The 14,154-nt window shown below is 44.4% G+C and overlaps 1 protein-coding gene across 1 annotated transcript; it reads left to right on the top strand.

Annotated features, from left to right (window-relative positions):
* Nucleotides 1-8,021: 8,021 nt before the first annotated feature.
* Nucleotides 8,022-13,503, top strand: DRG1 (developmentally regulated GTP binding protein 1). The gene is made up of 9 exons (XM_054645732.2): nucleotides 8,022-8,182; nucleotides 8,380-8,503; nucleotides 9,286-9,461; nucleotides 9,851-9,920; nucleotides 10,468-10,637; nucleotides 11,384-11,514; nucleotides 11,705-11,872; nucleotides 12,792-12,914; nucleotides 13,386-13,503. The coding sequence occupies exons 1-9, from the start codon at nucleotides 8,141-8,143 to the stop codon at nucleotides 13,483-13,485; spliced, it is 1,104 nt and encodes a 367-aa protein (XP_054501707.1). The 5' UTR covers nucleotides 8,022-8,140; the 3' UTR covers nucleotides 13,486-13,503.
* Nucleotides 13,504-14,154: the final 651 nt, after the last annotated feature.

Raw genomic sequence — 14,154 nt, forward strand, 5'->3', positions numbered from 1 at the left:
CAGCACTTGAATTAAATAGTGGTGGAACTGAAAAAGCATTCTGGGTACTGATGTGCAAATGAGCGCACCAAGCTTCCAACTTTCAAAATATTACATTAACACTTAAGGCCACACAGTGCCCTCAGCCTGTACACCAGATTTCTTCTGCTTTCGATAGGAACTGTTTGTCTCTACTGCAATCAGAATATACCCAGTAACGTTTTGTTACTGCACTGTGTGTGCGAACACCCTGATATGAACATATACTTTGGGAAATTCGTGCTGGAGTGGCAGCAATGCTGACAAACCCAGCCTAAGTACACCCTATTATGTAGATAACACAGTGCTGTATTCTCTTAAGTCCCACAGGCACACAAGTTGTACTTGCTACTGTGAGGAAAATGATTGTGTTTAACTCACTAGCCAGGCTGCAAGCACACACAGACAGGGAGCAGTTAAAGAATCTGGAATTTGCTTATCTTTCCTAGTGGCTTTGGACAGTTGTGTGCCTTTCCCCCAGTGGTTTATTAATTTGCTTTCTTTTAGCCCCCAGCCTCCTGACATGGTTCCTGCTTCCTATTTCAGTTCCCTCCTCGCCTGTTCTTTGTCTCTCCTCTAGGCAGGGGGAGGGGGGTCCTGCCTCTCTCACAGCACTTTCCTCAGAACTTTCTCCAGTTGCCACGGAATGTTCTGGTTTCAGCTTCCAGCCCTCCTGTTTAAAAGGCACCATTCCACACACCCTGCCTGCTTCTTGGGTAAAAGCTGACAAAACCCCAAAGCACGGCTGTTTTCTTGGCAAGTGACCCCCTCACACTTGCCACGAGGATGCCAGATCGGCACACTGGGAGCTCACGCTGGGAGCAGTTGCTGGACGCTCGTTCAAGATGACAGGCAGGGAAGCACAGGGACACTGACACAGCCCCTTGGCTCCTCAGCACTTGCCATGGCAGAGCCTGCAGCTCTCCTCTCGTTCAAGATGACAGGCAGGGAAGCACAGGGACACTGACACAGCCCCTTGGCTCCTCAGCACCGTGCCATGGCAGAGCCTGCAGCTCTCCTCTCGTTCAAGATGACAGGCAGCACCTCGCAGTCCCGGGGAAGCACAGGGACACTGACACAGCGCCTTGGCTCCTCAGCACTTGCCATGGCAGAGCCTGCAGCTCTCCTCTCGTTCAAGATGACAGGCAGCACCTCGCAGTCCCGGGGAAGCACAGGGACACTGACACAGCCCCTTGGCTCCTCAGCACCGTGCCATGGCAGAGCCTGCAGCTCTCCTCTCGGCACTTACAGGCTTTGTGCACTGCTCACTGCACCCTACAGCTCCACCAGCACTAAAGGACTGCTGCTTAGAACGTTTTCTGGTCCCAAACTTACCCTGTCTCAGAATGTGAGACTATCAAAGTAGCCACTCAACTAGCATGTGTTAAAACATTGCCCAATTTCTTCTGAAAAGGAACACGTACTAAACACACTGAGCAAAAATTGGGCTCATCACTATGAACAGACTTGTGAGGTGAAATTCCCTAAATTTAACATGATGACTAAATGGCATTTCTCCAAACATAACTGTGTAAGCACACAGGAATGATTGCCTTTGAACTCAATTACCTTCACAACTAGCAAGCCACTTTCTGAAGACAAAGTTCCAGATAATGTGAAAGAAAGTTTGAAATTTCAATTTTGAAATGTATGTTTTCTGTATCCAATATTTCCTCTCATTTTTTAGATGATTCATAATCTATTTTCTTTGACATCTTCTGCAATGGAATGTGCTGAACTTTTTTTGAATCCATCCCTCTTTTAAATAAAGGCATTTTCTTCAGCTACTTTATTCAGCTTCTCACTATTTCCTGTCTCACTTCTGCTCAAGGGAATTCCTGAGGTGTCCCTAAATGTTTTGCAGCTGCCTGGTGCCTGCTGAAGCACTCTGATTGGTATTTCAATAGTATTAATAATCTCCTTTTCTCCAAACATGTGTGTACCATTTGGGACTCCACATTGTACATTGCTCGCTTCACTGCAGATCAATTGCTACTGGCCTTACTCAGAAGTGCAGACCTTAAATTGGTGTGCAAATATAGGAGGTAACAAAAGACTGTTACACTTGAATCTGTTCAAACATATTTGGGTATATGTTAATTAGAGTTGAGTCATACCTATTTGTTCAACACTTTCAACTTGTGAATCTGTGTAGGTCTTGAGGCTACTGAAATTTTTCAGAATAGTCCCATTATTATACTCTTTAAGAAGGTTAGTCACTGTTTCACAGGGATTATAATATTAGCAGGGACATTTGTGCATAGCACTTGTGCCAGCTAATCAGTCATATGAACCATTTCCTTTCTATGCATGTTCCACAGAAATCCACAGCACTGAGCAGTTTGTGGCACACTTGCAATTTCAGTGGGTAGCTGTCAGTTTTTCTGAGCTTTCACTGATATTTTAATTAACTGCTACTGATATAATAAGCAATTAATTCAGCATTCATTACTTATTCGGTTGATTATTACTTAAATTTAGTTTTTAAAGCTTGCTCAGTTTATTATTAGGAATCATCCCATGAGAATGCCAAGCCTAGCAGCAAGGATTCTCAGACTTGGAGACAGCAGTTTCCTCTGTAACCCAGACGTGGGTTTAGTGATTTGTCAGCTTTCTCCTCTAGAAGCAGATGAAAACTCTTTAAAAATACCCAGCACCCTCACAAAACTGACAGCAATAGGATGGGATGTGATGCTGTGGAAAGTACACGGGAAGACTTACTTTAAAAAGAGAAAACAGCACTGTTTGATTTTCCTCGTTTTGATCACTCTCCTCACTGCACCGGCTGCTGTGGACTCTCTGTGTTGCATGGCAGTCCCGACAAAGTGTGGGGAACTGATGTTAAACTGTACAACTTTTAATTGTTATACTAATTTTACAGTCTTGGAAGCCAACCTTTGATACTTAATCTCCCTTTTGTTCCCCTCATTTCTTCAGTCTGCTCAGTTTAACTTATTCTAGACTGCCTGGAACCAAAGCAACCTGACCCATTCAAAACAAGATTGCCACATTAGGGATCTGTGCAACCTGGAAATCCAACCTAGGATTCCATCTCCTTGACTCCCAGTGAATTAGGCATTCATGCCTACCTAAGCAAACCTGACAGACAACTTTTTCTCCTAAAACATACATTACAATACATTCCTAAATATGCAATGCAAGCACAAAGCTTTGGTATTTACAGATTAACAGCTAAACTGTGCTTTTCCCCAGGAAAACTCCTACCTAGATAACAAGTAAACTTACATTTAAAAAAGTTAATCCTAGAAGACAACTAGGAACAGCTACATCTTTACATTTTACAAGATTCAAAAGAGACACAACTTTCTGTCTTTTGGCTCAAGAGTTAATTAAGATGTGATTGCATCAACTCTCAGAGTCACTTCACCTCAGGCAATCAGTATTATGATTCCATTGAAGATTCAGCACGATGGATTTAAAAATTCTTACCTTTTGATAGAGGGTTTTCAAAATATCTTTCCTCCAAACAGGCATGGAGCTGGCCCTTAGTCAACTCATTATAGCTCCCCTTCAGCACCAGCAGTTCTTCCCTGAAATACAATGATAGGGTTAATTAGCAGCCAGTTCTTAAATCAAAGCACAATTCATAGGGTAAATTTGCAGAACTGTAAAAATTAAATAAAACCAAACACCAAAACTGAACAAAAACCCACAGAAGAACCACCTTAAAATGAACCAATTCTCTGTATGCCTTCAGTTGCAGTTACCCTTTTTTCATGAGGAAACTCTGGCAGGTGGTTACAGTCCCATACCCAACATTCTTAGGATCATAAGTACTCAGATCACTGTTACCATTTGATACAGATTATTTTTCCCTGGGCAGGTGATCGTTTCTGAGAGGATATGAAATGTCAAGATCCTTGCCTCACCTGAAATCATGATTTCATTTCCTCCCTGTCACCTTCTCCCCAGTTTCTGAAGTCCTGCAGAAATCCCACCACTGAAGTAGAAATGCAGTGTGTAGCCAGCCCACACAGCATCAGCTGATTGCCAGTGTAGTCTGCAGCTTCTGGCATGAGGTGAATTCCCAAAACCACAAGGGCTGTACTACCAGAGCAGCTCTTAAGCTAAAATGACCTTCTCAGTGCACTGTGAATAAACTTGATATCCACAAGCATTTGAGTTATTTATTAGAATATAAAAGAGGAGGAAAAAACCTCAAACCTGACTAGGTGAGCACGCACTGCTTATTTTTAACAAGGTACTTTATGTGATTTTAATGAAGCATTACATGAGTTATCACAATTAATTTCATACTCACAGTGTGTGTATTGTACAATGACAAATTTTACATGGTTATCCAAAACACTTGCAAGCCTCTTCTCAATTTACTTTGTTTGCATCTCACTATCTCATGTAAGTAAAACTCTTACTCGAGCTAAAATACTGGTTGTTTTAGAAAGAATTTCAGAATTTGACTCATAATGAAGTAGCTTATTTAAATTTGATAGTTTGACCTAAAACCTAAATGCATTAGCTCCCAAGCTCTGAGCTACAGTTACCATACTCACTATGGAAACATGACAGTTTCAATCATTCTGCAGCAACTGCACATTCCTCTTGTGCAAAAATAAAACTGAGGCACAAGTAAAGGAAAAGACTTGCTCAGGATCAGTGTAAGCAGGACTGAAATTTGTAGATGATTTTTTGAAATCCATTTTTCTCCAGCCCTCCATCATTCAGATCTTGTTGATGTGCATTTCAGTCACATTCCTGTCTCTGGTGAAACAACCACTCCTGGTTTTCCCCAATCATTGATCCCAGGCTGTGCCATGTTCCTGAAGTGTTTGATGAGACAGCTGCAGTCTTTGTCCACCTGCTGAATGTCTTTTAGAATTTTGCTTTCCTTATCTTATCAGGAATATTCTAAGAGAACTGCTGAGGGGATGCAGTCCCAGTTTATCAGCTAGTCATTCACAGGACTGTGTGATCATTTGTGAGTTTTACTCCAGATCTGAACCTTCCTTCTGTGGCATCTGACATTACAGGCAATGGCTCCCAGGAGAGACTGACTGTGGTGCAAGTTACAGCCTCTGGAATATTCCCTCTGCTGCACTTCATCCGGATTTCCTAAATGGGATGATTGCAGTTTAAAAAACACACATACACATTTTCATAAAAAAGATGGCAATCCACATACTCCATCTTCCATCAGTGCCCACTATAAAGCTCAATTAACCTCTGAGCAGATCTCAGTCTCTTGCATCTCCTTTCATTTGCTCTCTGGTTCTACTGGGGGCTTTTATCCCTTCTGACATGATATCCAATTTTCTATTCATATTTTCCTTTTTCCCTTCTCTGACTGACTTTTTTTTTTCTTTTTCTTTAATAAGGTTTTATCATTTGCACTCTATTTTCTAGTTTTGACTGCAGTCCTCAGGGGACATAATTGATCCATTCCCAGTCACCCACCCTTCAGTTCTTTTTCCAGCTGTTGCACCTTATTTGCTATGGTCAGAACCACCCTGTTCTCTAAGCACCATATCACATAAAACACCTTCAGATTAAAAAATTCACAGCAGTACTCACAAGAAATAAAAGTAACATTACTCTGTTCACAACCTGGAAACAATCTCTGTTGAACAGAAGCTTAAAAGATGGTGTTGTTATAAACTAACATAAACTACTTTAAATATCCTAACCAATTAAAAAGTGTTAATTTGGCTACCAAAAATCAGACTAATTATCTTTATTAATGAAATTCTTTCTCCCTTCAGGTAATTAAGGACAATACTCAACACCGAAAGAAGTTTTTAGGTGCCTAAATTCCTTATACGCTTTGCTTGAATAACTTTCTGAGAAAAAAAGAATTTAAGAGCTCACTGAGCAGCTGGATGTTAAGAACACTATGGAAACATAGACCAGGAATACAAAAACCAGTCAGTAACTAAATATTCACACCATCTACTTTATTGACATTTTTGTTAATTCAGCCCTCACTTTGAAAAATAATTTGAAGTTAGACTCAGTTTATGAGATTTGGAATGAATTTGTAAGAACAACTAGCAATAAGTCCTGAAATTAACCATGATCTACTGCACAAAAGAGGGGAGCTCTTAATTCCTGACTGAGCATTCAGAATCTATATTTTTCTCAATGTTTTTCCTTTCACTAAAAAGAACCACAAATGGGGACTGATTGTATGGCTAAATTCAGTTGAGGCATGGACAAGTTCAGCTCCATCTGAAGTAAATAGGAAAAAATTTGTACCAGGGTCAAATCTCTGTCCCATGTTGGAAAAGGATATTGTTCACAAGGAATAATTAGAAAACCATGAACAAATATAGAGGGTAGGTGCATTTATATTTACCCTAGCTTAGCTGAACTAACAGTACCAGGAATAGCAATTCCATTTTATTTGAGATTCTATTTTAGCAAGCTCTGTATAAGCTTATATTAATAACAGTTCCTACTAAAAGAGTTTATGACAATAAAGGCTTCTTTCTTGATTAAAATGAGACAGAAAGGGAAATGCAGAGGCAGAGACTACAAATAGCAGTGTGGTTCCCATTGCACTAGCACTCTTTTTTCCCCTTTTCACTGCAAGTTAAAGAAGATTTAATGATTCCATAAAAATTCTATCACTGAAACTGTTGTAAGGTTAGCTCAATTTTGTAGTTGTAACTCAGAATTCTGTCTGAAGGTGTGGCAGGTGGGTCTGTAAGTGCTCACACTATGGGCCCAGGAGAGTGTATTTTTGGCTTTTTTTCCCTAAAGTTTTACATTTAGATACACCCTATAGAAACAGACTTTGCAGTAAGTTGAGATAGAAGAGCCTTCCTGAACATGGACAAAAAGATTTCTATAAATATTCGAATTTAAACAAAATATGACACAGAAACAAACTTGTAAACCAAAATCCCGAACAACTATTAAATTGTATTTTCGTGTCATAAAAATACTTTTAATTTGAAATCCAATTGTTTGGCTTCTTGCGAAACAGCCTAACGCTGGAAATACTTGGCATTTTAAAGTTTGAAGGGGCCTTTAAAAAAATCCTTTCTCTATTTAATTAGCCTGCATTCAGAGCAGAGTTTCAGATGTCCCTGGGGCAAAGTGGTACGGTCAGGGCTCAGCTGAAAGGAGCCGTGAGAAAGCTCCGGCATGAAGTCCCGGTGTGACAAAGCAGCAGCTCGGGGAGGCTCCGCCGCGGGCAGTGCGGCAACGCCGCCCGGGCCGGCAGCGCTGCGGAGCGCGGAGTGCCACAAATACACAAATACACACCTGGCTCTGAGCGGGGCGGGCTGCGGGAGGGACCGCGGAGAGGCTGCTCCGGTTTAAGCCCAGGGAAGGGCGCACGGCACCTCCCCTCGCGGGCAGCGAGACCCCCGGCTCCTCTCACACCTGCGGGGCCGCCGCCTCAGCGCACAGCTCCGCTCGCACCGTCCTCTCTCCCAGCCGAGCGCCCGGCTTCTCTCGCCGCCGCAGCCCGGCTGCCCCTCACGGCCAAGCGCCTCAGCCGCGCCAGCACCGGCCCCGGGCCCCCGTCAGGGCTCTCGCACAGCCGGCTCGTGCCGGCTCCCACAGCCGCCACAGCCTCGCACACATCACACGGACACGGGGCACAGGCACACGGGTCTCACACACACAGATCACATGTACGCGGATCTCACACATACATGGATCTCACACACATGGACCTCACAGACACAGACCCCAGAGATACACGAATCTCTCTCACACACAGGGATCTCACAGGCACACGATCCCTCACACATATGGATGTCACAGGCACACGGATCCCTCACACACACATGGATGTCACAGGCACACGGATCTCACACACACGGAGCTCACATACACACGGATCCCTCACACACACATACACACGGATCTCCCACTCGGGCATCTCTCCCTCACACTCGCCCCTCACAGCGTTGCCCGCTCTTTCTGTGAGGCGGCGCGCGCGCTCTGCACAGGGCCCAGGGGGCGCTGCGCCACCTCCCCTCAGGGCAGCGCGCGAAGCCGGCGGCGCGCGCCGCGCGCCCTTTCCCGGCCGCCGTCTCTCGCGAGAGGTCGCCGGGCGCGTGCGCGGCCCCGAGCGGTGCGCGAGGAGCGGCGGCGCTGAGGGGCGGCCGGGCGGGCCGGGCCCGACGCCACCATGAGCAGCACCCTGGCCAAGATCGCGGAGATTGAGGCGGAGGTACCGCACCGCCGCCCTCCGCCTCCTGCGGGACGGGCCGGGCGCCGAGCGCCGAACGGGGCGGACGCGGGGTTCGGGCCGGGGAGGGGAACGGCCGTGGGCAGCGCCCTGGAGGGGTGACGGGGCCCTGTCCACGGGCGTGGCGCAGGGGCCGAGGGCAGCTCCCGGTGTGAGCCCTCGGTCCTGTGCCCTTGCAGATGGCCCGGACGCAGAAGAACAAGGCCACCGCCCACCACCTGGGGCTGCTGAAGGCCCGTCTGGCCAAGCTGCGCCGGGAGCTCATCACCCCCAAGGGAGGCGGCGGCGGCGGCCCCGGGGAAGGTGCGTTGTCTGTGCAGGAGCTGTCCGAGAGCGGGAGGTCGACGGAAATCGATCTGATGGGGGGCTCTTGTCCCACAAATCGTGTCAGGTTATCTGCTACACAGTCATAGACTCACAGAAGGGTTTGGGTTGGAAGGGACCTTAGAGAACATTTCGTTCTACCCCCGTCATGGCGGGGACACCTTCCGCTAGGTCAGGTTGCTCGGAGCCCTGTTTAACCTGGCCTTGCACACTTGCCGGGATGGGGTAGCCACAGCTTCTCTGGGTAACCTGTTCCGTCCTTGCTTTCTCTAGTCCTGTCCGGTACAGGACCTCTAACCATGATTTCTGTCCCTTCCTGGGGCCATGGGCTGGAGCACTTCCTGAAGTGTAGGTGAAAGTGCTTTTGTATTTTGGCTCATACAGTCTTTGCAGAAATCTTACAGTTTTTACACAAAGAAGCACCTTTGCAGCAGCCACCTGTTTTTATATATAAAGGTGTGAATTTCCTAAGCTGCAGTGCTTAAAGGGAATGCTCCACTTACACTGAAGTCAAACACAGTCCACTATGAAGCTTTGCAGCCAAGATTTTATTAGACAGGTACATGTCATGGAGTGTTACAAAGTGATGCAAGGCCATAAAGATTGTGAACAATCTGCTTCCCACCCTCATCCTTCTTCTAGGAAAGCTTACTTGGCTTTTGCTAAGGCAATATTAAAAATAATAGTGTGTCTGCTGTCCAGAATATTAGAAGATAGAAAATGTCAATCATTAGACAAATATTTCTACTCCTTGTTTGCAGGTTTTGATGTTGCAAAGACAGGTGATGCCCGCATTGGGTTTGTGGGTTTTCCATCAGTGGGGAAATCCACTCTTCTAAGTAATCTTGCTGGTGTGTACTCTGAAGTGGCAGCCTATGAATTCACTACACTGACGACTGTGCCTGGAGTCATTAGGTACAAAGGAGCAAAGATCCAGGTGAGATCTTGTGTCTGTGAGGGTAGGATGGGCTATACAGATGCTGTGCTGTTAGGGTTGAGTGGTCTGGCCTGACATCAGCAGGTTAGAAGTGATGTGTAAAAGTGCTTGAGAATGCCTTGGAAATGTTTCCATGAGATATGGATTTCTCCCTGGTTTTTACTTTGCTCTGGAAAGAAGTTCCTGTGGTAGTTCTAATTATTCCCTATGAGATAATGTGTTCCACGGGATCAGTATGGCACATGAGATAATACAAGATATAACAATCAGATCAGTCATACTCTGTTCAGATTTGCAGTAGGGTCAGCTGGTTTAGAAGGGTAAAAGTAGGATTGATTTAATGAAGAATACTTTTCTCATGTGATACTTTCCTCCCTGTGAACAAACAGCTGCTTGATCTGCCAGGAATTATTGAAGGGGCCAAAGATGGTAAAGGCAGAGGTCGGCAGGTCATTGCAGGTGAGTATGTGAGAGCTGGAGACAGCAGCCACTCACTGGCTCATTTAACACAGTGCAGAGAATGGAGGGTTCATGCTCTGATGTCTGTGAAAAGCTGGATTGTTTGCTGCACTTGAGCTGTCTCTGAGAGGCAGGAGCTGCTTTCATATTGTTGTTTTCAGTTCTGGCTTTGTGCACTTGCTGGGTTTGTGCTCAGGCACTCTGCACATTGCCAGGTTTGCAGGCAGATGTGATCCCATCCTAAACAAGGCTGCTGGTTTTATTTCCTCACCCAGTTAATTGTCCTCAGGCTGGTGTCTGAATGGAGACAGGAAGATTTTTCCAGCTCTGTCATTCTTACAGCATGTACAGATCTGTCTGTCAGTGATGCTTGGCCAGCACAATAAACTTCAGTCCTACACTGTAGGTACTTAAAAATAACCAGTATGCTTTAAAAATAACCAGGGGTTTTGTAGTGCCATCAGCCCATGAGCCACACTGTGGTTGTTTTCTCTCAGGTTGTGTGAGCATGCTTTTTGAGAGCTGACTTTCTTTTTCTGGTTCTCAGTTGCTCGAACCTGTAACCTCATTCTCATTGTTCTGGACGTGCTGAAACCCCTTGGCCACAAGAAAATCATTGAGAATGAACTGGAGGGATTTGGAATTCGTCTGAATAGTAAGCCCCCCAATATTGGCTTTAAAAAAAAGGATAAAGGAGGCATTAACCTTACAGCCACAGTAAGTTGGAACTTTTCTTTAACCAAAATTAAAAACAAATTGCTTGGAGAAAGAGGCATTTGATGGTGTATGTCTGGGACCATGCTGAGCTGTGTGTGACTTCTTCAGGAGCTGAACTGCTGCACAGTGCTGCAGTCAGTTACTTTCCTTAGAGGAAAGTGTCCTTTATCCACACCTCTCCTGGAGCCTGACCACTTTCTGGCCCTCAAAACAGAGCCTCAGTTGCTTTCCACACATAACAAGTTTGAGATCCAAAGGAGAGCGTGCAAAAACTGCCTCTTACTTGGTGGCTACAATGTTCTTCCTGAGAGGATTGCTCAGAGTTTCAGGCCTTGCAGCCCATTTACCTGAATCTTTAAAAGCATGGAAATAGCCAGAGATAGCAGAAGTCAGAACTCTGCACTCTGATACCTGAAGTGAAGTTGTCTGGGCTCTGAACTAGAAGATACTTGGGTTTGTGTTGCAGCTGGTCCCAAACTGAAAGGAAGCACTGCTGAAATGTCTGATTGCAGCTCCCAGTGGGTCACTGATATAAATGAAGCTGTTAGGACTCAGGTCTGTTTTTCCCTCTCCCCAGAGCAGCTCTGGTGAAACCAGAGTCATGTCCAGTCAGTTCAAATGCAGCTATTCCTTCTAGTGAGGCACATGCAGTGGTTGCTAGGTGACAGCACTGTTAACTGTAGTGCTGGATTTGGCTGTTAGCTCTGCCATTCCTTAACTCTGTGTCCTTGTCTGTGTGTGCTCAGTGTCCTCAGAGTGAGCTGGATGCTGAGACAGTGAAGAGCATCCTGGCAGAGTACAAAATCCACAACGCTGATGTCACCCTGCGCAGCGACGCCACCGCCGATGACCTGATCGACGTTGTGGAAGGGAACAGGTACTGCTGCTCCCTGCCTGTGCCACTCCTGCAGCCTGGGTTACAGACAAAAGAATTCTCTCTTGCCTTTGCTTCCCACACCAGCTGAGCCACCAATGTGGCATCAGCAGAGAGATAAGCTTTTTAAAACCAGTTTTTCTTTGCAGTGTGCTGCTGTCAGGTTGCTCTGACAATTTCTTTCTCTTTGCAGGGTTTACATCCCGTGCATTTATGTCCTAAATAAAATTGACCAAATTTCCATTGAAGAACTAGATATCATTTACAAAGTACCCCACTGTGTACCCATATCTGCTCATCATCGCTGGAACTTTGATGATCTGCTGGAGAAAATCTGGGACTACTTGAAACTAGTCCGAATGTGAGTCAAAATTGCTGCTTTCTGTGCAGTTAAGTGCATGGCTGAGACTGAAGAGGGTCTCAGGAATGGATGAGGAATATTTTGCAGTGCTTTTCTACCAACTGGTGTTTGCTTTGTAACCCAGAAATTGTGCTCGTCGTAGCTCTTGTGTGATAGCCACAAGTGCTGATTTGAATTTGTAGGGGAATTAAAGGAGAACCTTGTGAATCCAACACCAAAGCACATCTTAAAAAATTCCTGAAAACATGGAACTCTAGTCACACTTCGTGGTAACACTGTGATTCCAGATGTAATCATCTTTTCAGTCTGTCATGGATGCAGCTCTCTTGACAGAGCTTAGTTCTTAATCTAGAATTTCAGATATTTTTACTACAAGTTATTCCAGGTTTACCTCATAATTCTTAGGCATTTTTGGATGAACTTATGAATGAATTTACTAATACTCATAATACAGTAATTGTTGCCTTTTAAATTGATATCTATATTCTTGTAATAATATAGAATATATTGTGAAAAGGCATTTCACAGTCCCTTGTGTCTGTGGTTTAGGTATCTGTGTTATAGACTTCATCAGGTGCCTTTTCTAATACATGTTGAGGTTTTCCCAGAAAAAAAACCAAAAAGGCAAGTTGGAGCCATAATACTAAAGATGTTCTTTCCCAGCAACTCTTGCCATTTGGCTTTTTTTAAAGCACCTTTGGGAAGCTCACAAGTGAGAAACCTTTGCAGTTACAAGGGAGAACCCTCTGCAGCCACTGGCTGCCCAGCTGCATTTTCAGCTTAGGTCCACCAAAGGTTGTTCAGTGGCACCACTGGAGCAGTGGGACTTGGCCCACATGCTGGGGGTGACAGGCAAATATCATGATGGGTTTGAAAAGGAAAGTTTTGGTATTGACTGATGGTTCCATCTGTGTTACAGCTACACCAAACCTAAAGGGCAGCTCCCAGACTACACCTCTCCTGTGGTACTACCTTACTGCAAGACCACAGTGGAGGATTTTTGCATGAAGATCCACAAAAATCTCATCAAAGACTTTAAATAGTAAGTATTATTGTAAAAGAATATATAGAATAGAAAATAATTTGCCTTCAGATATATTATTTCATCCTCTTCTAAACTAGAAGGGAATACCAGGACCTTTTTTTAGTGTTAAATTGAATAAATCTGCCTATGATAATCAAACTTAATACTTCAGTTGCTGTATTTGATGTTCTCGTGCTCTTTGCTACATGAATGTCCTCTGTGGAGACAAATTTATGTTGCTGTTTAAAAGTAGCACTAAACACAGCATTGCAAGGCACTGTCCCATGCACTTGGGTACTCAGAAATTCAGGCTTTGTTTTGTTCTGTTTCTAGTCCTAGTTCACACCAACCACTCAGCCAGGTACTTGTAGGAGAACAGAAATAGCTCTGAAGCATTGCTGTCTGTATTAGCTGTGGGACAGAAATAGCTGCTGTTCTGCTTGCATATCATACTTCTAAGCCTTTTAAATTTGATTTTTCTTCTTTCAGTGCACTGGTCTGGGGTTCATCTGTCAAACACAACCCTCAAAAAGTTGGTAAAGACCATACTCTTGAAGATGAGGATGTTATTCAGATTGTTAAGAAATAAAGTTATTCTTACATGGTTTGTTGCTGTGCCTGAAATTTGTCATTAATTGTAAGTGACAACCCCTCCCTGCCCCCTCCCAGTTTTTATTTAAAAATGGCCTTTTCTTATAGCACCTTGCTGCATGGTAAAAGTGACGTTTCTGGCCAGCTTACACTGCAGGGGCTCATTCCAGCAGAACTTGCAGATGAAAAACTCTGGTTAAATGACTTTCACAAGGGCAAAATCTTACAAGAAGCTTTGATTGCTGGGATAAGGTTCTGCTGCATGTCCGTGTCCTTCCAAATTAGAAAAATCTTCACACATCAGGAATTACTTTGTTCCAAGAACAAAACACGAAAAGCAGAGGCTAGAGACTCATATCTTATGAAACAATGCTAGAGGACAGAGTTCCAGCTGCATTTATCTGAAAGTGTTCTCCTGGAATACTTCAAGGCTATTAATAGTGCTGCAGTTGTGGAAAAGCTGCTCAGGAGCAGCTGCTTTTTCAGTTCTTTAGACCAGTGCAAGTGAGTGAGCTGCCTGTGTATCACTGAAGGATTCTAAGTTTTCTTAAAAGAATTTCCTGCCTAGATAAAGAAGTAAGAATGTGCCCAAGAGAAGCACATTGCTCAGAGGGGCTCTGTTGCTTAATAAAGATAAATAAAGAAGCTTTTAGCTGATATCAAGCGT

The sequence above is a fragment of the Agelaius phoeniceus genome, chromosome 18, assembly GCF_051311805.1.
Source record: "Agelaius phoeniceus isolate bAgePho1 chromosome 18, bAgePho1.hap1, whole genome shotgun sequence".
NCBI lineage: Eukaryota > Metazoa > Chordata > Aves > Passeriformes > Icteridae > Agelaius > Agelaius phoeniceus.